General features: G+C 37.7%; 1 protein-coding gene across 3 annotated transcripts in view; it reads left to right on the top strand.

Annotated features, from left to right (window-relative positions):
• The window catches only part of MTA3 (metastasis associated 1 family member 3), a 126,555-nt gene that overhangs the window by 41,414 nt on the left and 60,055 nt on the right, over positions 1-25,086 (top strand). For all 3 annotated transcript variants that reach the window (XM_037528156.2, XM_037528155.2, XM_054701159.1), the window contains exons 4-6: positions 3,375-3,501; positions 16,150-16,213; positions 19,856-19,973. In XM_037528156.2, the coding sequence (XP_037384053.1) occupies positions 3,375-3,501; positions 16,150-16,213; positions 19,856-19,973 (309 nt within the window). The remainder of the gene's footprint in view (positions 1-3,374; positions 3,502-16,149; positions 16,214-19,855; positions 19,974-25,086) is intronic.

The following is a 25,086-nucleotide window of genomic DNA, read 5'->3' as shown; positions in this document are numbered from 1 at the left end:
TGATTTTGGTCCTTTTCGTCCTGTACCAAGAGATTTATAGGAAAATAATTTACTGCTGTTATTGTTACAGAGCTTGTTTCTGTTTCAGTTGTCTAGGCATGTAGTAGCATTCAGTTAGCTTTGTTTTACACAGCAGCATTTTATCAAATCCTAATCATGTGAAGAGTATTAATTTTGTATGTGATATTTGCTGGTGCTAATAGGGCCATTGCAGCAATGACTTAACTTCTCTGATCTCCACTGGTGAAATGTTACAGAACTTGCAAATGAATGGCTTTTTTAGCGCTATATTTCTTTTTGAGTAGTTCATTTAAAAGGACATTCAGGGTGGTGCACAGCCACTGCATCAAGAGATGGATCCCTGGCCAGGGAGCTACTCACATGGTGCAGCAGACCTCTCCTGTCTCTCCCGCTGCTCCCTTCAGCAGTGTATTTCAGACAGTCTGTCTGTTCTGTTCCCCTACTCTGTCTCTGGTGAATCCTCGCAACCCCCACACCTCTGGCCTGTACCCCAGTTCTTGCATAAATAAAAATAAATAAATAAATAAATCTTTAATGATAAAAAAAGGACATTCAAAGAATTTTAGTTCATTTTATTCTTTTTTTGAGCTAGGTGAGTCAAAAATTTTTTTAATCAGTTTTTAGATTCATTTTCAATTCAGTTTTAAAAGTTTGAGAGTAGAAAAGATCTGATGCTGAGCTCAGTGATTACCCTCATGCAATTCAAAAGAATTGCAACAACCAGCGGATTATGTGTGGTAAAGTCTCTTGTGACTCTGGGTCCGTAAATAAGAATTTATAAGAATTGTGAAGAACAGGGCCTCCCCGGTGGCGCAGCGGTTGAGCACTGGGTTGCCAAGCTGCCTGCAGCCTCTGCAGCGCTGGTTTGATCCCTGGCCACCAGAGGAGGGTCCCACATGGCGCGCAGACCTCTCCTGCCGCCCGCTGCTCCCCTCAGCAGTGTACTTCTTCAGTCTGCCTGCTCTGCTCCCTGCTCTGGCTCTGGTGAATTCTCTCACCCTCCCGCGCTTCTGACTGTACCCAGTGCTTGTATAAATAAATAAAAATAAATCTTTAAAAAAAAAAAAGAATTGTGAAGAACAGATATCTGTTGCTCTATGTGTTGCCAATTAATGTTCAGAAATTCAGGCCCCTTCTTCCTTTGTGGGGGGCCAGCTCTCTCAATGTACTCCCCCATGTAGTGGTCTTACTTTCTGAGTTCTCAGTGCTCCCGCTATTCCCATAGCCGTTCTGGCCCAGTAAGCCTGCAGGAGGGTCTGTGAGCACTAGAGGTATTATTATATTTAAGAATTTTTATATCCAAAATAAGTTGGATTTATATCTAGCTTATAAAAAATGACATTTGGGCATTGGAAAAATGACTAAGCACAGTGTTAAAAAAAAAAAACTCATGTAAAACTTTGTCTCCTGTCTTTACCATCTTTTCCTTCTGTTAACTGGAAACATAAAGTTAGTTTATTAGGTAGTCAAATGAAGGTTTGAACCTGGGAAACAGTCTCACAGATTTTGCTTTGTGAAAACTGTTCCAGTAAACACGAGTTTGAATTTAATTTATAAGGTAGGAATGGTGAGTCATTGAAATTAAGGATGTAGTTATTCTTGATAGGAGGGACTCATAGTTTTAAATTGTCCTGACTTAAAGATACATTGATGCCGGAGGAAGGCAATGCAGGATTTAATCTCTTCCTCTGCAGAAATGCCTTGCAGAGATGCAAAGGCTGGGGGATCTGATATTAAACTTTTTTTTTTTACTGACTCCTCACCAGTGGGGTTGACAAAGCTGGCTTTACCTGCGGGCATCAGATTTTGCATAGCTGGTTCAGACTTGCAAATGGCTTTCCTCTCTTTCCTGCCAGAAAATTGATGTTTATACTTCCAACCCTGTTTCCCAAAGCAGTCACTTTGAATTGCTTCTTCTTAGTAACATTTTTTTGCTCATGCTTGTCTCTAGCACCTTGGATAGTGCCTCTTGGGACACCTAATAAATACTGGTTGGATGAATGAAAGGTTATCCATACTCTTATGTACAGAATTTTTAAATAATTTACTATATAATTCTAGGATAAATATTTTTCCTTTTGGATGGCATCACTCTACCATTTTAGCATATAGTGTTGCTATTCATATGAGTCTAGTTTCTTTGCAATTGACCTGTTTCCTTTTTATAAACTTTTGTGATTTTTTTAAATTTTATTTTTTTTAAGATTTATTTATTTATGCATACAAGAACTGAGGTGTAGGCCAGAGGTGCGTGTTGTGAATGGATTCACCAGAGAGAATGGGGAGCAGAAAAGGCAGATCTACTGAAATACACTGCTGAGGAGAGTGGCGGGCAAGACAGGAGAGACAGGAGAGGTCTGCTATGCCATGTGGGTCAGCTCCCTGACCAGCTCCGGCAATAGCTTGATAGCGCTGTCTTTAACCCCTGCGCTACCAGGGAGGCCCCGTGATACATTTTTTAAACAAAAATTGACACGTGCCAGCTAATTTTCTTGAATAATTTTTTTGAATGGTGTTTCCTCACCCCCCTCTACCCTTCAAAGAATCAAAGTTGTTTTCTGTATTGTTTCTTTCTATTACCAGACCTTTTATTACCAGGATGTAGGATTTTATTTCATTTTTTATTTTTCAGTTGTTATCTCTTCATTCTAATTTCTGGGAGAGATTTCCTCAGCATTACCTTCTAATCCAAACCTTCTTAGTTTTCTTTTTATTGTGTGTGTAATCAAATCTGAAATGTATTACCTTATTTCTTGTGTCCTGGGATTTATTCCTAATGTTGTAGGTAGACTTTTAACCCTTCCTCACTGTGTTTAGCTCTCCCCCACTCCTCTTGCTCACAGGCTAAGTCATGATTCATAGCAGGCTCCATGCCTTCCTTCTCAATGGCAAACTCTTCTGTATGCATGTTGGTTGCCACTTCCCTTCTCAAAGCTAAAAGTTTGCCCTTTTGTTTGTTTGTTTTAGTACATCTGCTTTCAGTCAGCTAAAATTCCTTTTGTTGGAAAATTTTCTTCCATTGTTACTTCATTTTTCATTTCCATTGTAATTTTAATACATTTTAATTGCCATTTTGGTGTGGTTTTATGGGGGATGAGAAGATATTTGCATATGTTCCATCTGCCATTTTTATTTTTATTTCATTTAATTTTTCATCTGCCATTTTAAAATTGGAATTCTTTCTCTCCCTTTGAGACCCTGGTTGCTTAATTTTATCGTGGAATTCAAATGACAAGTTACATTTAAAATCAATAGTCTTAAAAGATTGAAAATGAAATTTTGATTTGACCTATCTTAATATCTAAGTAGATAATGTTTCATAATAATAAATTCTTTGACTTTTATTTGTGTAGAAGAAATTGAGGAAGAATCTGAAACAACAGTTGAGGTTGACTTGACTGATAAACAGAAGCATCAGTTGAAACATAGGGAACTCTTTTTGTCACGACAGTATGAATCTCTGCCTGCAACACATATCAGGTAAGAATTTTTCAGAAGTTGATCTGGTGTTCTAATATTTTGACAATTAAAAAAAAACCAAACAACTGCTTTGAAACATTTTCCAAATTCTCCAGACGATTTTATTCACATTAATTTAATAAAGACTTCACTAAAGGAATTTATTTTGGGAATTTATCATGTATATTAGCATATTAACATCCTGCAAAAATTCTACAATAAAGTAGTCATTTTAGTTTTGTTTTAACCCTCACTTTCCCCGTTTATTTATGTATGTATTAGCATCCTTTACAGTGGTGTCCAGCAGCCACCATTCAAGAAATGCTTTGTCTCCTCTAGTTTCTGAGAAAATTATATAGTCATTAGAATCCAAGAGCTAAAACCGAAGATCTGGCTCTCAGACAGGAGACTCTTGATCTTTTAAGATATGACTTATTATTTTCTTTCGAGGACCTCCTGGGCAAAAACTATATCCTTTATTACTCATTAAGTTGCAACTGCTCTGTGCTTTGGTGGGATGCAAAAGAGAGTGAGTTCAGTATCTGCGTTGAGTTATGGGATTATGAAAGAGTGGTGGTTGGCTATTAATGATCTTCTGATCAGTACTAAAAGTTAAGCATAAATACAGTTGAGTTGTTAACTCATACAGTCTGTAACTAGCTGCATCTTGTAGGCGTAATGAATGTTTGAACTAAAAAGACAGGCAGCTGCTGACCTTCAGGATCAGGAAAACCACAGAAAGATTTGGCATTTCATCTGCTTTCAAGAGAGCGATGGGCATATGTCAGGTGGAGCGCATAGGTGATCATGAGTGTATGATGGCTGAGGGAATGCAGTATTCACTCCCCATCAGAGTAAAGAAATAGCTTCAACCTTTGTTTACAGTCTCTATTTCTTTTTTTTAGCTCTCTACTAGTCATGTTTGTCTTAAGAATGTTTATGTAAGGAAATAAAATGTATTAACTTTTTATCTCAAACCTTCACCCTCTACTTTATTTTTCCAGTGTTAGTATTAAATCTAAGTCTGCTTTTTTGAGCTCAGATGGGTTTGGAGGTTTGGAGACTTCCTAAAGCCCTGGTTTTCTTTTTGTACCCCCCTTTCCCCCCCCCCCACCACACAAACTCTCTCTCACACACACACACACACACACACACACACGAATGTGTGTTGGAGATTTCCTAAAGCCCTGGTTTTGTTCTTGTACCACACACAAAGTGGGGGGCGGGGGGGAACGTGCACCCTACCCCCACCTCCTCCTGTAGAAACCCTTGTGCATACTTCTCATTTCAGAAATGGACACCGAGGTCTTTGAAGGCAGGAAATGTATGACAGAGGTGTTGGACTTTCCCCTTTCTTCAAATCTTTTTAGAAATCACTTGGTCCCCTTCAATAGTTTAACATTCTGCCATTATTTATTTAATTTTGGGAAGGACATTATGTTTAGATTGACTATAATCAATCCATATTACTATGTTCTGTATATGTTCGTCCTTTGCTGGAAAAGATAATCAGGCCAGGTAATGTGAGAACAGTCATTTTACCTATCAGCATTAGGGGTATTTCAAGAAATAGAAAAGTAAGTTTTTGCTTAGAGTGGAACATGAAGACATTTTGTAACTTTCTTAAAAATGTGTTTAACTAATAAATGCTAAAGAGCCATATGCATTTATTATTTAATTGGAAGAAAGTGTAATATAAAGATTCATTTTTAAACTCAAGAAGCTGTGTGGCCAGTCATAAGAATCTTGCCAGAATAAGAATCTGACAAATGGTTTTAAAAATGTATCTAAAACATGCAAGTATATTTTTAATTTACCCCCCTGATAGCTTGGAATCTGTTTACAAGTAATGCTGGTTGCCTTTAACAGATTGCTTCGAATGGAAAAACTAGTGATGTTTTTCATCTTCCATAAGGACTGAAAATATATTGAATTATAATTGTCAAGCTACCTCTGTGTTGAACACAAAGTACATAGTATACACGATCATTCAGTCACTGTTGAACAGATTTCTGGGTATGCTCTAGATTAGGGAGTTTACATAGTACTTGATAAGTTAGACGGGGGTCCCTAGCTCATAAACTCAAAGAGTTACTGGGTGGTAAATCTTCCAAATTAAAAAGAAGTATTGACATTTGGGGCTTTTCTTTTTTCTAAGCTGAGCAGGAGTAGTGCAGAGACACATTTTCTCAACTATGGTTCTCATTTTCAAACAGCTGAATGGGGTTGGGACAGTCTCTGGCCAAAGCACGGAGCAGTGCTAACCAGCCATCATGCTGATTTAGAACAAATGCACGTTGGAGTGATCTTGACATTTTGCTAATGTTGAAGTCATGCCCTATCTATTTCTGCTATAACAAGAGAAAATTACTGAAGCCCCATTGTTCTTTGGCAGCAAAGAGGGGTAATTTGGTGAATACTGGCTTTATATTCTCAGGGACATTATCAAGTGCCCAGAATTTTCTTGGTGCTATGTGGAATATAGGAGAAAACCTGACTGAGGCATTCTTGAGGTCCTTTGTAGTGTGTGAACTATGATGTTCACTGGTTGCTGCAAGCTTCTCAAATAGGCAGGGAGGCAACTTTTTGTTCCTTCTAATTCCACCGGAAGAGAAAACGAGTGAATAGGATTGGGACAGTTCTGGGTACAGCTAGTGATTTGCCTCTTTTTTGTGAGATAGAGAGCACTTGAGCAATGAGAATGCCTTTGGAATATTTTTAGGAGAAAGTGGGGAGGTAGCATGCTTCATGCTTATTAAGGCCATTAATCATAGGTTCTGGGTCTACCTGGTGGTGCAGGGGTTAAAGTCTCCGTGCTAGCAAGCTATTGCCAGCCACTGCAGCATGAGTTGGATCCCCGGCCAGGGAGCAGCAGACCTCTCCTGTCTCACCGCTGCTCTTCTCAGCAGTGTATTTCAGTAGATCTGCCTGTTCTGCTCCCCACTCTATCTCTGGTGAATCCTCTCTCACACCCTCCCCTGCCCCTCCTTTGCCTTGGGCCTAGATCCCAGTTCTTGTATGCATAAATAAATTAAAAATAAATCTTTAAAAATAGATTCTATGCTGCATACAGTATAAACACTATACAATTTATTGTTATATCATCTCCAGACTTGGTATATGTATTTATTTTACTATATTTTATTCTTATATATAGCCCAGTCTTAAAGGTAGCCCATGTTTATTGAATTTGGCTTTAGAAAATTCTAACGATTATTGAACTTTTATGATTGGTGCTATTCAAGTTGCTTTGCATGTCTTAATTCCACAATAACTCTGTAAAAAGTGGGTCCTGTTATAGGTCCCCATTTTACATATAAAGAGACTTAAACACAAAGGAGTGAGTAACTATGTTCTCTGAGCTCATAAATAGGCAGATTCGGAAATTAAACTCAGTTTACCTGGCTGTATATATGCATTGCTGTGTGTACATGACTCTTAAATGTTAAAAAGTGTCAGAGTCAGAAAGACACTTTATCTATTCACATCTGCCTTGGATAGGTAGACTTTCTCTTGTTCACATGACTTTTCTGTTTAGACTCTTGATCAGATGGACAGAATGAAATTAAAAGCTGAGTTGAGCATATAAACTGTAGTATTTTTTTTTTAATTTTTTTTTTATAGAGGCGTGCTTTATTTATTTGTTTGTTTGTTTGTTTGTTTGTTTTGTTTATACATGCACTGGGTACAGTCAGAAGCGCGGGAGGGTGAGAGAATTCACCAGAGCCAGAGCGGGAAGCAGAGCAGGCAGAAGGACCGAAGGACACTGCTGAGGGGAGCAGCAGGCGGCAGGAGAGGTCTGCGCGCCATGTGGGACCCTCCTGTGGTGGCCGGGGAGCAGCAGGGGATCGAACCGGCGCCGCAGAGGCCGCGGGCAGCTTCGCAACCCAGCACTCAACCGCTGCGCCACCGGGGAGGCCCAAAGTAGTAACACTTTCACAACAAACCTGTTTCTAAATTAGGGGCACTCATTTCAAATATTTTGGTTGCAAAACATACATTTCCCTCAAGAATTAGTGTCAGTTTATAGTCCCACTAGAGTATACTGTGATTATGTACATTATGCTGTTCCCTCGACATTATTGCCTATTAAAATTTTTAAATAAATTTATTTTTTGATAATGAAAGCATGATAATTGGCTGTGATATGTGGAAAATACAGAAAAACACATAATCTCTACCTCACAATCCTGTAATTCTCCTGCCCATAAATACTAACATCTGGAGGTATCATTATCGTATCTTTCTTTTCTAATCTATGTGTAGTCATTGGAACCTGGCCTCCTTTGCTGGGATTTACTTGGAATGGCAGGGGAGCTGTGTTACTTGTATGTTTTAGGTTCCTCTCATAAATTAGTGCTTATTCTTCAGTGCTGCTATTGTCATCTTTGCTCTTTCTAGGTTGACTGGTTTGTTTTTAAATATGTGAGAAATATGGATGGAAAATGAAAGATGGAGCAGCAGGAGGAGGGGAGGACAGTTAAATAAAGGCTGGAAAGATTCCATTCTTGAGAAGTTAACAGACGTGCCTGTTAGATTTGATATATATGAAGGAACAGAATATCAAGGAGCAGAATGAAACTAGAGTAAGAATGCTTAACTCAGAGAGCTCATAAAAAATGGAATCCAATGTCATCATTTTGGAATAGCAAAGATTTCTTAAGAATGTGAAGATACCCTCTTGTGTTTTCCTCCTGAGGTTTTGCCTTTTTCTTTTTTTTAATTTGTTTATTTATACAAGCACTGGGTACAGTCAGAAGCGCAGGAGGGTGAGAGAATTCACCAGAGCCAGAGAGGGGAACAGAACAGGCAGACTGACGAAGTACACTGCTGAGGGGAGCAGCGGGCGCAGCTGGAGAGGTCTGCGCACCATGTAGGACCCTCGACGGCAGCCAGGGATCGAACCGGCGCTGCAGAGGCTGCGGGCAGCTTCTCAGCCCAGCCCTCAACTGCTGCGCCACCAGGGGAGGACCCAGGTTTTGCTTTTGTATTTTTCTGTTCTAGGTTTATCCGGTAACAAGGAGTCAGTTAGAAAACTAAGTATAAAAAGGTGCCATTTACAATATCACCATAAAGCATCGAACACAGGAATAAATCTAAAACAAGATGTGTTAAAACAAAGAAAGATGTGTAAAAACTACACAGAAACCACAAAGTATTGCTGAAGGAATTAAAGACTTGAGTAAATTGCTGGATGGAGATACAGGTCGATATATCAGTTTTTCCCAGATTGTTTCAAAGATTCAGTACAGTTCCATAGAAAGGGTCTGCAGCATTGTGTGTGTGTTAAGTGTCTGAAAATTGAGGAAGTGATTCCAAAATTTATGAAACAGGAAGGACCACAAACAGTGAAAATGAGGGATTTCTAGAGCGTGGCTCACGTTCTCCTGGGTGTCACCCTAGATCCTTTCAGGGGCTTTGTGAAATCGAAACTATTTTTTTTGTTTGTTTGTTCGTTTTAAAGATTTATTTATTTATTTATACAAGCACTGGGTATAGTCAGAAGCGTGGGAGGGTGAGAGAATTCACCAGAGCCAGAGCGGGGAACAGAACAGGCAGAAGGACCGAAGTACACTGCTGAGGGGAGCAGCGGGTGGCAGGAGAGGTCTGCACGCCATGTAGGACCCTCCTCCGGTGGCCGGGGAGTAGAGCAGCCAGGGATCGAACCGGGGCTGCAGAGGCTGCGGGCAGCTTCGCAACCCAGTGCTCAACCGCTGCACCACCGGGGAGGCCCATATTTTGATAACAACAGTAAGATGTTATTTGAGGGCCTCCTTGGCGGTGCAAGGGGTTAAGCACAGCACTGTGAAGTTATCCACAGCAGCTTGAGTTCAACCCCTCTCCTGGCCAGCCAGGGAGCTACCCTCATGGTGCAGCAGACCTCACCTGACTTGCCCGCTGCTCCCCTCAGCAGTGTATTTTAGTCAGTCTGCCTGTTCTCTTCCCCACTCTGTCTTTGGTGAATCTTCTCACCCTCCACACCTCTGGCTTGTACCTCAGTTCTTGTATGCATAAATAAATAAATCTTTAAAAAAAAAAAGATGGTTTTTGCCCTTTCCCTGTGTTGAATTTGCACTGATGGTGCCAAAGCCATGGTGGGTGAAACTGCTGGCATCCTAGCAGGTGTCAAGCCAGCGGCAGCGTGCTGCGCTTCAGTGTGCTTGCTTTCTTCCCCTGTGCACTTGCAGTTAAAGAACAAAGTTCCACTTAAGACTGTTATTGACAAAACAATACAATTTATTTATTTTAATAAATCTTGATCCTTCGTGCCTTAAAAACAAAGAGATAAAAATCCTACAACATGAAAATAACCATCACACGGTGTGTATTTCAGGGCCAATCATGTTGTGCATCCATCACCTCTGTCTCCTTCCAAGAAGTGACACATCTTTTTTTTATTTTAAAGATTTATTTATTTATTCATACACGAACTGGGGTACAGGCCAGAGGTGTGGGGATGGGGTGAGAAGATTCACCAGGGACAGAGTGGGGAGCAGAACAGGCAGACTGACCGAAGTACACTGCTGAGGGGAGCAGCGGGCAAGACAGGAGACATCTGCGCTATGTGGGTAACTGCCTGGCCCGTGATAGTTTGATAGAGCTGAGACTTAACCCCTTGCAAAACCAGGGAGGCCCAGTGACACATCTAACTGTGTGAGGAAGTGGCAAGTGTACAACATCATTCTTGCAGCAGGTAGACGTGGATGGTCACCTTGAGAGAACATCCCCAAGCTTGTGTGCAGTGTGAGCTCAAAGTAGTGCCTTCTTATGGAATACCATTTTCACTTTAAATAACCACTCAACGGCAGAATTGGGTTATTTGGACTCAGTGTTTTATGGATAATTTTTTTAATATGAAGTAGCATTGTTACTCAATGGCATACTCAGTTGCAATTGAAGCCAGTCATTGAGAACATTCACAAAAAAAATAAAGACGATGCTTGTTCTAATGAAAATTTGCTTTTGGAAAACAGTAATATGGAAAGTGTTCGCAAATATGTAGTTTTATTTTAAGTGAATTGGTAAATGTTAATTTTCCCCTCAATTTTAATTTATAACAGCAGAGACAAAAGTTCTTTGAGTTCCTCAATAGTTCTAGAAATGTGAAGCGATCTCGAGACCCAAATGTTTGAAACCATTGACAAAGTCAGGCCCATAGAACCAAAGTGGTAAAGCCATATGCCATTAGCTGTTGAGACACCTGTGTACTTACAATAATTAGGATAAGAAAAAATACACGGGACAGAATAGAAAAACCAGATTAGATCTACATAAGTAATCCCACTTAATATTTGATGAAGGCCCCACTGCAAGGTAGAGAGTAGAGCGGTGCCAAGTCAATACGAGAGGAAAAGCGAATCGTCCTTTTTTCCTTTCTCTCTCTTTTCTTCCTTGCTGTTATCAGTTGACTGAATGAGAGTTTGGTTTCTTACTGTGTGGCTTTTACTGATTATATCCCTATGTTTTGCTCTCCCTCATATTTCCTTGAATTGGTGAATAAATATAGATAGAGGGTGTAGTTCAGTTCCTCCCTCCCTTCCCTTCTTTGCAAGAAACAAGTTCTTCATAGGTATGATATTGTACATCAGAAGGTATGTGATATTTCTTTTCTGACTGTTGCTGACATTTGATTATTGTGCAGAGATTCATTCATCATTGTTAGACAGGGGTGATACTCTAATTACACTGTCTTTTCTGTATGTGCTCGTTGGAAGACTTCTATGATTTTTTGTTCTGATTCTTAGTTTTAGTTTTATATTTTAGTGTATAATACCTTACAGCAGAGGTTCTCAACTCTATCAGATAGATCAGTTTCTCCTTCACATATTTTATATTACATCCTATGCTATTCTGAAATGAAATTCATAGATAATTTATTTCCTCTTTCATGGTAGGTAGTTTTGCTTGCTATTGAATTTTGGGTTGAAATGATTTTCCCTTAAAACTTTGAAGGAATTGGGCCTCCCCTGGTGGCGCAGCAGTTGAGTGCTGGGCTGCGAGGCTGCCCACAGCCTCTGCAGCGTCGGTTCAAACCCCAGCCGCCTGCGAGGGTCCCACATGGCGTGCAGACCTCTCCTGCCTCGCCCACTGCTCCCCTCAGCAGTGTGTTTCGTTGGTCTGCCTGTTCTGTTCCCCGCTCTGGCTCTGGTGAGTTCTCTCACCCTCCCGCTCTTCTGACTGTATCCAGTGCTTATATAAATAAATTAATCTTAAAAACAAAAAACAAAAAACTTTGAAGGAATTGATACCCTCAGGTCTAGGGCTTGCCTATCCAGTGTACATAAATGCCAGATTATGCCACCAGGGTTTGGGAAATGAAGAACTTAAATATGGCAGAAGTTAAGGTCAGTGAGAAAAATGCCTCAGTCATGATTTTCATTGAACAAGAAAAGTTGAAAGAGCCTAGTTTCCCAAGCTCGTTGTGTCTAAAGATCACATGTGATCCTTGTTAATAACCTAGAGTCCTGTACCCACCCCCTCCAAGGTATTTTGATTCAGTAAGTGTGGTGTGGCACTGAGAAATTTGCATGTATTCCAAACAGTGGGGTAGTCCAGAGCCATTCCAAAAGTTGTATGAACCTCAGGGAAATGGACGAAGATTTAGTTTTTTTCATTTATACAAATAGGTGGCATTTTGAGATAAAAGCATTATATAAGCTGTATGCACATATTTACATATGACTTTGAGGCAGTGGGATTATACTGGACTTCCTGTTAAGCAAATAGCAGGTTTCAGACTGATCAGCAGCTGCCCTTCAGCATGGAACCATTTTGTGTCTTATTTATTCATGTCTCTCTGTCTCAGCAACCTGCACAGTCTCCAAAACTGTGTGTGTGTATTTTAAAGATTTCTTTGTTTATGCATACAAGAGCTGGGGTACAGGCCACAGCTGAGGGGAGCAGCGGGCGAGATAGGAGAGGTCTGCTGCACCATGTGGGTTTCTCTCTGGCCGGCCGAGGTTTGAACTTGTGCTGCAGAGGCTGTGGATTGCTTCATAGTGTGGTGCTTAATCCCTTGCACCACCAGGGAGGCCGAAAGTATATTTTTTAAACTTCTTAATTATCTGTGAGAAGGTATGTGATCTGTTGGATTTCAGAGTTCCTATGTGGTTCCCTGGAAAATAGCAGTATTAATACTTACAGACCTGGATTAACCACCCTTTGTGCTATGGCCTTTTATGTGTTTTATTTCATCATGTTTTAGCTGAGAATGTCATTCATGAAGGACTGAAATATTGTGGAAAAGAACAATTAGAATTATTGTTTGTGATTCAATATAAATCAGTTGGGTTATCTGTATTCAGAATTTGACAATAAATCCATTAGTTTGGGGTTAGCTTGCAACTTAGGTTTTTATCTATGAGCCAAGATTTGTTTGGCATACAGGAAGTCAACACCTTAAATCTCTTAAAATTATATTTATCAACAATTTTTGATTCTTTATTTTTTTTTAAAGATTAATTTATTTATTTATACAAGCACTGGGTACAGTCAGAAGCCTGGGAGGGTGAGAGAATTCACCAGAGACAGAGCTGAGAACAGAACAGGCAGACCAACGAAATGCACTGCTGAGGGGAGCAGCGGGCGGCAGGAAAGGTCTGCGCGCCATGTGGGACCCTCGCCAGCAGCTGGGGGGATCAAACCGGCGCTGAAGAGGCTGCAGGCAGCTTCGCAGCCCAGCGCTCAACCGCTTCGCAACCGCTTCGCCACCAGGGGAGGCCCAACAATTCTCGATTCTTAATTATATATTCATATTTATTTCACAAAAGAATTCTGACTCAGCCTCCTACTTTTGTGTTAGCTGTTAATTTACATGAAAATTTTCAGTTTTGGGTTTTCATTTTTTTTCCTGCTTTCATTTGCGTTTATTTTATGCAGAATTTATTCCTGGGCCTAAGTTTTTATTTCTTGTGGGACCTCTTTTTCTTCTGCAGGCTCCATTTCTGGTTTAGGAATAGTCTGCTCTTCCTCAGTAAATGCCATCTCAGTGTGGCAGGGAGGACACATGTGTGTTAATCCAGCCATAAACTCTGTAAATTCTGTGACACACATCTTGGGGGGGAGGGGACCTTTGTTCACCTGCATGTGCTTGACCACAGAATCTATATATCTAAACCTTCAAGTTGAGCATCACTCTCTGCATTTGCTAAGCATGTGCAGTAAAACTTCAGAACCCTTTGGACTCTGACACTGAGTCCAACCCCAGTGTTTGTTTGGCCTGGGCCCACCTAGTAACTCCACCATGTAACAGCAGAATGGAATACATGCTGCATCCAATATTTGGTGGCTTCTGGGACATGCATCGCCTTGATGGCCTAGGCAGTATTACTAGCCTTCTTACTGTGAACACAAGTATTTGAACTACTGCTACTTTTTTTTTTTTTTAAAGATTTATTTTCAGAGATCACCTAGACGCTTTAGGAGAAGAAGAATCTGGTTTTTCATTTTTAATTTAGGGGAAAGTACACTACAGTTGCAGTAAAGAAAAATTAAAATCTAAAGTTTTCTATTTCATCTTTGCATAAAAGCTATATTCCAAAAAATAATGTGTATTTTAGATTGTGGTATCCTATTGACTTTGTAATTATGTTGTGCCCCCCCCTCTCTCTCTAGATATATATATATATTTTTTAAAGATTTATTTATTTATGCATATAAGAGCTGGGGTACAGGCCAGAGATGCGGGGGATGAGAGGATCCACCAGAGACAGAGTGGGGAACAGAACAGGCAGATTGACTGAAATACACTGCTGAGGGGAGTAGTGGGCGAGATGGGAGAGGTCTGCTGCTCCATGTGGGTTGCTCCCTGGCTGCTGCAGAAGCTTTGGATTGCTTCGGTGCTTAACCCCTTGCACCACCAGGGAGGCCCATGTTGTGCCTATAAAACAGTGTAACCAGCATTTCTTTGTGTCTTAAGGTAATTATGGAAATAATGATTCAATTTAAATTCTTTCATTATTTCAGACAGTATGAAGTATGCTGTATTGTTTGTATGAGGTTTCAGTATCTGTAACCCTTAAAATTCAGGTATTTAAAGTGGCATTTATTAAAATAACATTCAGCAGTTTTGCCCCTCCACATTAAAAACAACAACCTGACTTTAGAGACATTTACAAAGACTATTTGTTCTAGGTGATTAAGTATTAAGAATTAGAAATAATGCTTTGTCAGCTCTTATTGAGGAAAAAAGTAAATGGGGAAAGATTTCAGAGAAACCAGAGTATTGAGGCAAAAAAAGTAAATGAGAACTATTTTTGGAAACTCCATTTATTACGTAAGCTTGCTTTGTATTCACAGGTCATAGAAGTTCTTCTGTGACAGCTGTAGATGTGCTAATAGCAAAATAGCAATTTCTCTGCTCATAATTCTGTCTTTCATGAGTGCATGTTAGGTAAATGTTGATTTTGAATGTTGTTATGTGTACAGAAATAATAATGTTAATTGTAATACTTCAGGAATATGAATATATATATTAGAAAAACAAACCTTTATAATCCTAATCCTGGTAATAAAATTAGAAATTTTGTAGGATAATATAGAAATACCAGATGGTCTCAGAGGAATTCTTTGAAGTGTCACTGACCTAAGATGAGTACCAGAAAATGTTGTTTCAAGAAGGGAGATTTTTTATTTTAATTAAGGACTATCAGTTGTAAGATGTTTAGAAAATTATAATTTAAACTATGTGATAGCACTTAACTCTTGCTATTTTTTTGTGCTTTTGGTAATTTTTTTCTTTTGAATTGTATCTCATTCTGATAATTCAACAGTGACTCTTCGAGCTTCCTATTTAATGTATATGTGATATATTTGGTTTTGCTTTTTTTTTGTGGAGAGGAAATAATGACTTTAGTTTAGAAAGTCAAATTATATTATGACATTTAAAAATATTTTGTGTGCTTTGACCAATACTTTTAACTGGAATAATCTGTCAAAATTATCTATCAAATTTGTAGCTGAACTGAATTTTTCAGACTGGTGAGAAAAATTTTAAAAGTGCTTGTAATAAATATCCCTACATGGATAACCTTAATTTTTCTGAAATCTAGACAAGCTTTTTTAAATAAGCATCATTTTCAAACTCACATTCAGGGCTATTACCAGAGGTAAAATACTGTTAGACTTCAAGGTTTGTGGATCTGTAGATCTTTATTTTGCCTCTTGTTGTATAGAAAGTAGTTCATTGTGTTTAAATTTTAACTAGTCTTTAGAGCTTTTCATTATTGATATAAATTAGTTAATCCTGATATGAATGTGTGTTACTTTATGCATCAGTTTGCATGGTGATGTCTTGATTTGAAGTTCTTATTTAAAATTACCTTATATTAACCTTTTATAGATTGAGAAATTGACACTTCATCTGCAGTTACATTATAATTTTTTCCCTTGAATACTTAGGAAATGCCTGTGAAGTTTTTTCTTATGAGAATTTACTATCTAACACAGTTCCTTCCACAGGTTAGCCTCTTAATAAACATCTACAGCAAATCTTATTTTTAGGTTACGTAACATTAGGATCGTAAAGTGTGTCTATGTATTTATGTATATATTCCCAGCTGTTATCTAATTTCTTAATATATTTTGAATATTATCAGCTTTGTATATGTCATCATTGTGAAGGTGAGGTGGTTTCTCCCTCATTTACTCACTTTTTCCTTCTTTTGACAGGGGAAAATGCAGTGTTGCCCTTCTGAATGAGACAGAGTCAGTACTGTCATATCTTGATAAAGAGGTAACTAACAGTTACACTTGTTTCCCCCTTTTAATTCACATGAAGCCTGTACTTTTGAATTTACTTCTTGTAGCTAATTAGAGCCCCTTGATAGCAATAGTAATAATAAAATTATTTTTACCAGAATGCATTTGGGTAATTAAATGTTTCTGGTTAACTGAAAGAAAAGTTGGCAAAAATTCCTGTATCTCACTATCTTTTTTGATTTGGTAATGGAAGTTTTTTTTTTTTTTTAAAAGATTTATTTATTTATGCATACAAGAACTGGGGTACAGGCCAGAGGTGTGGGGGGTGAGAGGATCCACCAGAGACAGAGGGGGGAACAGAACAGGCAGATTGACAGAAACACACTGCTAAGGGGAGCAGTGGGCAAGTCAGGAGAGGTCTGCTGCGCCACGTGGTCACCTGGCGGGGGTGGGGATTGAACTCATGCTGCAGTGGCTGTGGATAGCTTCATAGGTTGTTTTTTAACCCCTTCCGCTACCAGGGAGGCCCCAGGTAATGGAAGTTTTTATAAAGTTTAATGAAGTACATGATTTAGTTCGTAGCAGATATATTATTGTTTTTATGAAATAAGTGCCTTTATTTGGTCCTCCATGTTTTCTGCTTTTGCTATTTTTTAAATAACTTGCAAACTTTTTCCAAATGAGATTTTATTTTTGGTGATCTGTTTTCTTTCCTGGAAACCTAATAAGCTTTGTTAATAAAAATACTTCTTTCTGAAAATGTCAACAAGAGACATTTCTGATGTGTTTTTCACAAGTTAAATTTAAGCAAGTACTTCATTGAAGGGAAGAAATTCTTGTAAAACAATATTGCATTTTTGCACTTTTATGTGATTTATCATTTGATTGTGGGAAAATATTTTATTTTGGTGATGTTTCAGTATTTAACCTTCATTTTCTCATGCTGTTTTTATTTTCCCAAAATATTTATTACATGTGTTGTTTTTTTAAAGAATTAAATAGACATATTTCCTTTAAAAAATTTCATATACTTGGGCCTCCCTGGTGGTGCAAGGGGTTAGGTCTCAGCACTATCAAGCTTTTGGCAGCCACTGCTGCACAAGTTCGATCTTCGGCCTGGGAACTAACCCACAGGGCACAGTAGACCTCTCCTGTTTTGCCTGCTGCTCCCCTCAGCAGTGTATTTCAGTGGATTTGCCTTTTATGCTCCCCACTCTCTGGTGAATCCTCTCACCACCCCCCTACGCTCCCGTGCCTCTGGCCTATACCGCCGCTCTTGTATGCATAAATAAATAAAAATAAATAAATCTTTTTTAAAAATTTCATATACTCAACCAGAAAAAAAGATTGTTATAATACTATGCTTTAGAAATATCTATGAAGAAAAAGAAAAGTAAATACTCAGGCAGGAAAAAGATTAATAATTTTTATAACTTAGGCTTTTGACATTTAGAATAAGAAGGAGGATTTATTGTCAGTTCAACAGAATGATGGATAATAATTTGAATATGATGCTGAGAAATTTGGCATTAGTTCATAGAGACAGAAATAAAAGGAAACACTTAGTATGTTGAAGTGTATTTTATTTTAGTGCATTTGGCTGCTAAGAGAGATTTTTTTCCTTTTAACTATTCTTTTTTGCCTGCTAATTTGTTGTATAGTCTAAAGATTATAGTATATAAATATTTGCAAAGGTCTGTAGTAGATAAACATTTGCAAAGAAATTTTTTCTTACTTTCTTGATTTTTCTTGATTTTTTTACCCCTAAGTTCTTTCATCAGTCTCTCAGCCTTTGAGTCAAACTGACTTTATAGCAGTATATTTAAGGAAACTTTTTTTTTTAATTTGGTAGGAGGGGCAGTTTAGGGTAACCAAAACTGCTTACATTATGTTAAATTTCAAAAATACTTTTGTGATTTAGACTACTTACTTTATTATTATAATGCTTTCCTTGATAGAAATCTGTCCTGTTTTTCAATCAGATTAAACTCTTGAGATTGTCATGTTTGAAGATGGTAACTCAAAAGGCATTAATAAATAAATTTTTTGATTTTCCAATTTTTGCATAACTAATTTTGGGAGGACAACCTCACCCTCCATATTAATGTACACCTGATTCACTCACCCTCCACCAAAACTCCAGTGAAAGGACAACTTTCTAATCATAATTTTTTACTTTCTAACTCTGTATTCTTAAAATTGGCACATTAAGCAAATTTTGGAACTCTTTCCCTTTTTTTACTGAACATTTTGAATATTTTGTTATCAATACATGTAAATCTCCATGTCTAAGCAACTTATGTGGACCTAAATGATAATTGCATTTCAATTTACTATAAATTATACTTTTAAGTTTGATGCAGTTTGAGCCTGTGGCAGTAGCTTTTAGTTACATAGTAACTTTCTGTTACTAGGTCAAAAAACAATGTCAAAAAACAATGATTACATACTGAATTCTCACATTATCCATTTTAACAGGTTGGTTTATATATCCCCACTGATATTTTTTTGTTTCCCTTAGATGGCATTTCTTTACATGCATAAATTGTCACACTGGTGTGACTTTTAAACATTTTTGCTATTTAATCTTTCCTCCTGACACAGTGATCCATGAGTGAAACACAGCGCTAGAGTTCTTCAAGAGATGATACTGCCATCTCTAGTTTTCTCCTTCCCATTTTTCACAGTCTGCAAGACCTAGAGAGGAGAGAGATTTACCATCTGACAGATTATTTCTTATTTGCGCCGTGCTCAGCTGGGTCTTGGTAAAGTGCTGATGATAGGGATAGCCCCTTACAAGAGTCATGCAGTAGATGACCTTTAGAATTACAGTGGGAAGCAGAGACAGGACTTTGCTGGTTTAAATGACCTCCACTGTTTATGCAGAATTCAGCAAAGGACTAGTGGCCAGGGCATTTTATTCATGAGGCTTAGCTACTAGAGCATTCTTGTTTTTTAAGGAACTGTGGGAAAGTTAGCTGGATGTATTGATCTTAGTGGCATGTAAAGTTAAATTTATATGCCTATCTGTATATAAATATGATTGCTACAGAATTTAAAGAATTACAGACTTATTATTAGTGTTTAATTAAATTATGCAATATGGCATTTTAATTAGTAAACCACATGTAAGCTTAACTGTAATATCATTTATTTAAAGTGAGATATGTGTGCATTTTAATTTTTTTTGATAAAATATGGGATGCACACTCCAAAAATCAGAGCTCCTGGTATCTATAAAGCTACCTTTACTGTTTGTTTTGGGCTTAGAAGTTTAAATGATTATGTGATTAGAAGTTTAAATGATTATGTGATTAGAAGTTTAAATGATTATGTGATTCCAGGTGTCCTGCCTTTGATTTATAGCTTAACTTTACTGGCTTTTCAAAATCCTGTTTTAGAGTAGTTAAATGGTTGTCTTTTAAACTAATAAAAATAATGAAACTTTGTAATATGCATTTATGGTCAGCTATTTGTTTTGGCTTGATTTAATTTTAAACTGTTTTACATGATGGCAATAACATCATGCTCTCCTTAGGGATTTAGGAATTATTCTCCAATACGACAATTTGTACATGCTCTGAAGTAAATAGTTTCATTACTGTGACAATTTATTTCTTTATAAAAAGTATAAGGAATTAAGTTTACCTAGATATTTTCTGTCATTATTTTTCAGGATTCCTTTTTCTATTCATTGGTCTATGACCCCTCAGTGAAAACACTATTAGCTGACAAAGGTGAAATCAGAGTGGGACCTAGATATCAAGCAGACATTCCAGAAATGCTCTTAGAAGGTATGTTTTTCTTCAGGTTTCAACACCTGTGAAAACAAATATATCTTAAAACTTGAATGTTGTTTTCTTTATATGGGAGCAAAACAACTTTTAGGCAAAAGTTAAAGAATTAGTAGTTCTTCCAATATTAGAAAAGTAACAGTTAACAACAGAAAATATTTTATTTCATCATTTATTCATGTTTATGATTTTCCTGGCTGTGTTTTTCTTTTAGGTATAACTTTAAGAATGTTAGCGTTGTTGAACTTGAGTTTTTATGGGACACACTTGTGCCTTTACAGCTACCTGAAGTGGCCATGTAATCTGGTGAACAGTTACATGTGATCACACATGTCACTCATGTTATCTTATATGCCATTTTATTTTTTGACTCAAAATCTCATATTTTCTGAGCTAGTGTGGTTCTCTCTTGAGCAGTGAATGTAAGTCAGCAAATTGGTGGAAAGCCCCCAAATTTTTGTGTACAGCTAAGGTAATGACAAATTAAGCAATGAAGTTGGGATGTTTCAAGTAACAGTGGGCAGAAATGTCAGTTCCACAAGTTCCCATTTTTCTGAAAAACTAAATAATGATATTTGCCCTGAAAAATGTAAAGGAAGGCCAGTTAGAGTGACATAATTTGGAAAGCTTATCTGTCTCACTTAGAAATTAAAAAAACATTATTTTAGTAATCAAAACAAAGCATGAAAGACAGTAAGTTATTCTATAGTTTTCTAGGACTTGAGGGTTTCAAGCGTAAGAACCTTGCAGGTAAAATGGAGTTAATAAAATATTTTTTTATTAAAAGACAAAACTAGCAGGCAAACTATGAATCAGGAGACATTCAGCAGGGGAGGGAGAGGGAAAAGCATCAAAACGGGAGGCAAAAGAGCACCAGAGTCCATGGTGACTGCTCAAGGGGGCCTTGGTGGTGGTAATTATATGGGAAAAACTCCTGAGAGGAGAAATCAAACATTGTACAAAAGTGAAGGACAATGTAAAAATACATAAATAAAAATGAAAAAAAAAGTTAAACGTAAAATTTATTTTTATTGAAGTAACATTGGTTTATAAGGTTATATATGTTTTAGACATACAGTGTTACAAATTAATATCTGTTCATGCTACATTATGTTCACTGAAAGTCTAATCCCTGGTGGCGCAAGGGGTTAATTCTCCACACTATGAAGCTATTTGCAGCCACCGTGGCATGAGTTCAATTCCCCCCCCCCCGCCAAGGAGCTGACCCACGTGGCACAGCAGACCTCTCCTGTCTCTCCCACTGCTCCCCTCAGAAGTGTATTTTAGTAGATCCGCTTGTTCTGCTCCCCACTCTGTCTCTGGTGAATCCTCTCACCCCCCCACACCTCTGGCCTATACCTCAGCTCTTGTATGTATAAATAAAAAAATAAATCTTAAAAAAAAAAAGAATTTCCATTACAAAAGGAATGTTGCATAACAGCTTGCAGCATGTAGAGAATTATGCCAGTTATCTGACAAGGGCATTCTTTGTATTTATAAAATGTGACTAAATAAATATTCATTAATGTAATAGATCTTATATTCATTAGCAACTATTAGTTGCTTTTAACATAACGTTTCTCCTGGTAGTCTGCTGAGTGAGTGGCTTACAAACTTTGAGCAAAAGAAACCTTTCTTTCAATGAAATATTGTACATAACCCTAAATAAAATGAGAAAAATAAGACCTTTGCAGGGGAGGAGGCCTCACTAAGTGTCCCAAGGTACTCCAGTGTCCCAAGGTACTCCAGTGCAGTTTAGTACTCAGAGAATTAGTTTGAAGGCTGCTGTTAGAATCCCATCTTGTCATTACAGTCAAAATCCCCAAATAAATTTTGCACAATTTTAAGTACTTATGGTGAAGTCCTTTTGTAACATAGCTTAGCAGAGGGAGCTTTCCCCCAGTTTTTAAGTCTTTGAATTTATTTTATTGCAAACTTTATGAATTGTACAAAATGCAGTTATATTCAGGTCATTCCTTCTAACCCAAACTTAGCCTCTGTTATTAATTCAGCATGTTCTCCCAGACTGTTCATTACATAAATACAGAGAATTCCATAGTATAGTCTGTACAGTATTCCATTGTTTGATAGAGCCAAATTTATGTTATCTATCATATATTTTATGGTAAGTTTTCCCCTCATTCTTCTTTAAAATTGCTTGGTGTTGGGGAGCCTCATCTTAGTAGCTTTTAAAAAAAACTGTCAGTCATTTTCTTTACTGCCAGATTTCATTAGGATTCTGATTGCAAATGTATTAATATCATTTATTGTTTGGGGACATGATTGATCCTTTTATACTATTAGCAGTATGTGGGTCTATTTCTGAGGTTTTCATTCTGTTCCACTGGTCTGTTTGTTTATGCTCTAGTAACTGACTTGTAATTATGGAGCTTTGGATTGTATATGTTAGCATCTGGTAAAGCTAGTTCCCCTCTTATTTTTCCAAACGAATTTGTTAATCAGTTTGACTAACTCCAGAAGAAAAAAACTTCCCTTCCTATTTTTATTGGAGTTGCCATTAATTTTTTTTTTTTTTTTTTATAGAGGCATGCTTATTTATTTATTTGTTTGCTTGTTTGTTTGTTTGTTTGTTTATACATGCACTGGGTACAGTCAGAAGCGCGGGAGGGTGAGAGAATTCACCAGAGCCAGAGCGGGGAGCAGAGCAGGCAGAAGGACCGAAGTACACTGCTGAGGGGAGCAGCGGGCGGCAGGAGAGGTCTGCGCGCCATGCGGGACCCTCCTCCGGTGGCCGGGAAGCAGCTGGGGATCGAACCGGCGCCGCAGAGGCCGCGGGCAGCTTCGCAACCCAGCGCTCAACCGCTGCGCCACCGGGGAGGCCCTAGTTGCCATTAATTTTTAAGTTAATTTAGGGGAGAATAGATATTTTGATGCTTTTTACATTTTCTAACCTTACCCTTTGTTCGAGGCTTTTGGATTTTGCGAATGTTTTTGTTTTTTATATAGATTTTATATATTTTTTTATAAAGTGTGTTTTTAAGTTTATAACTTGTTACTTTATAAGTATTCATCTTTAACAAAGAAAAGCATCATATATTTTAGTATAAATGAATAAGTCAGTTTGAACTGTTATTTCAACTTCAAGCATTTAGCTTTTAGCATATTCAAAATGTTTGAAGTTTTAAAGATCCCCTCCCTCCCTTTTCCCTAAAGTTTGTATTTCCAGAGGAGAATGGTGTAGGGTGACAATATAGTCAAACTAACTGTTAAACCACATTTGAAAAACATGGCCATTACCAGTAGACAACATCTTATTCATGAACAGATACTGAGGATTTGCTGCAGTCTGTGGCTGTTAACTTATTTGATGCTCTTGAGGGACTACATTTCATTTGGTGACCCGTTTTCCAATCTCATGCACTGACTTGAGATGTAAAACCTGAATTAGTATTTTGAGTAGCCGGCAGCATCACACTGGGCCAGGATGCGTTACAGACTCGCTTTCTTGTTGAGTGTGTCTTGATGGATTGTGGCAGTTAGTGAATAAACCTTTTGTCACTTCAGAATATTTAAATTTGTTATGTTCGCTAATCTTCTAACTCTTGAGATTTAGAAAGATCAATATGTCATTTGCAAAGGCAGGTAAAAGTTTGAGATTTTAAATCTTTGAATAAACCACCTAGGAAATTTTTCATAGAGAAGATGTCATCCGTGGGACGTTTTCAATTATTCTTTAACTGTATTGTAACACTGGAATTTTAAGAATGAAATTATGTGCATATTAAATTAAAATTTGTAACTGTTTAAAAGCATTATTATCATCGTAATTTATTAAATTAATGACTGGATTCACAGGTTTGGGTGAAACCTGGCTATGCTATGTTCTGAATAACCTTGGAAAAGTGATTTAACCCCTCCACTTTCCCATTTCTTCCTCTTTAAAAAGGGAATAATTATGTACATCATAATATTGGGGTGATTAAGTGAAGTGATTCTTGTAGCACAGTCCCCAGCGCTCAATGTTAGCTGTCACAGTTTCTTCTCACCTGGTCACCATTGTCTGTTGCTACTGAATAAGTAACTTCTTTGTGTTTGGGAATTTTAGGAGGTCTCTCTTTGAGAGTTAAAAAAATGATAATTTCTTCAGCTACAGTAATGCTTTTTAAAAATGAATTAGCTCATACACAGTCAGTAAAGAGTAAAATGTCAGTGTAGTTCAGTGATTGTGTTAGTTCATCTCAGGCTTTTCCAAGCAAGTAGTCTCACCATTGAGCAGTTTAAGAACAAAAAGAAGGAAATTCTACAGAAGTACCTTCCCCGACTGCAAGTAGAGTGATTTAGTAGCCTCAGAATCTGTGGCACTCTCCACTCTGCTAGGTGGGTCAGCTTGCAGTTGTGTATGAAGGGGCTATGAAGAGGTTTCTCCCAGTGTTCTAAAAACCTACACCCATCCTGGATTCTATTTTTAATTTTATTGACACCGTACATAATGACCTACATATCTGTGGGAGAAGCATGAGTCTAGGGCTTAAGGAGATAAAGGATGGAAGACCTTTGTGCTTGTTGCAAATGTCAGCAGAGATGTAACTGTACTGGTATTTTTATGATAATTGTTGCTTTTTTTTTTTTTTTTTTTAGTTCTTTGGTTACCAAGTTTAATAGATTTTCAAAGCTTTATCCTATTTTTCCATAAGCCCAATAACTTTTGTTTGTAAATTTGCTGAATATACTTTCTACATGTGGTCAATGTTAACCAACTTACAGAATACCAGCCATACCATAAAGGTGTAAGCAGGAGTTGATTGCAACTATGTAGATCAGTAATTCTCAACTTGGGGCAGTTTTGTCTTGTTGTACCAATTGGGGAAGGGTAAGATACAACTGGTGTCTAGTGAGTAGAGACCGGGATGCTGCTGAACATCTTATAATGCCCAGTGTAGCCTCTAGAACAGAGTATTTAGCCCAAAGTGTCAGTGGTGCAGAAAGTGAGAAATACCGCTCTAAAAGGTTCTTAACACACAGTAAGCACTGAGTAAATGTTAGTATCTACATAATTATAATAATGTTTAAACATTTAAATATAAATTATATGAACTAGTCTACATCTCTGCTTTTGATCCTTTTTTATTTTATATTGAAGTACATGTGTAAA

The sequence above is a fragment of the Talpa occidentalis genome, unplaced genomic scaffold (assembly GCF_014898055.3).
Source record: "Talpa occidentalis isolate TD23 unplaced genomic scaffold, MPIMG_talOcc4v2.1 talOcc4.5, whole genome shotgun sequence".
Lineage (NCBI taxonomy): Eukaryota > Metazoa > Chordata > Mammalia > Eulipotyphla > Talpidae > Talpa > Talpa occidentalis.
Note: the sequence above shows the minus strand (reverse complement) of the source record. Positions and strands in the feature narration are given on the sequence as shown.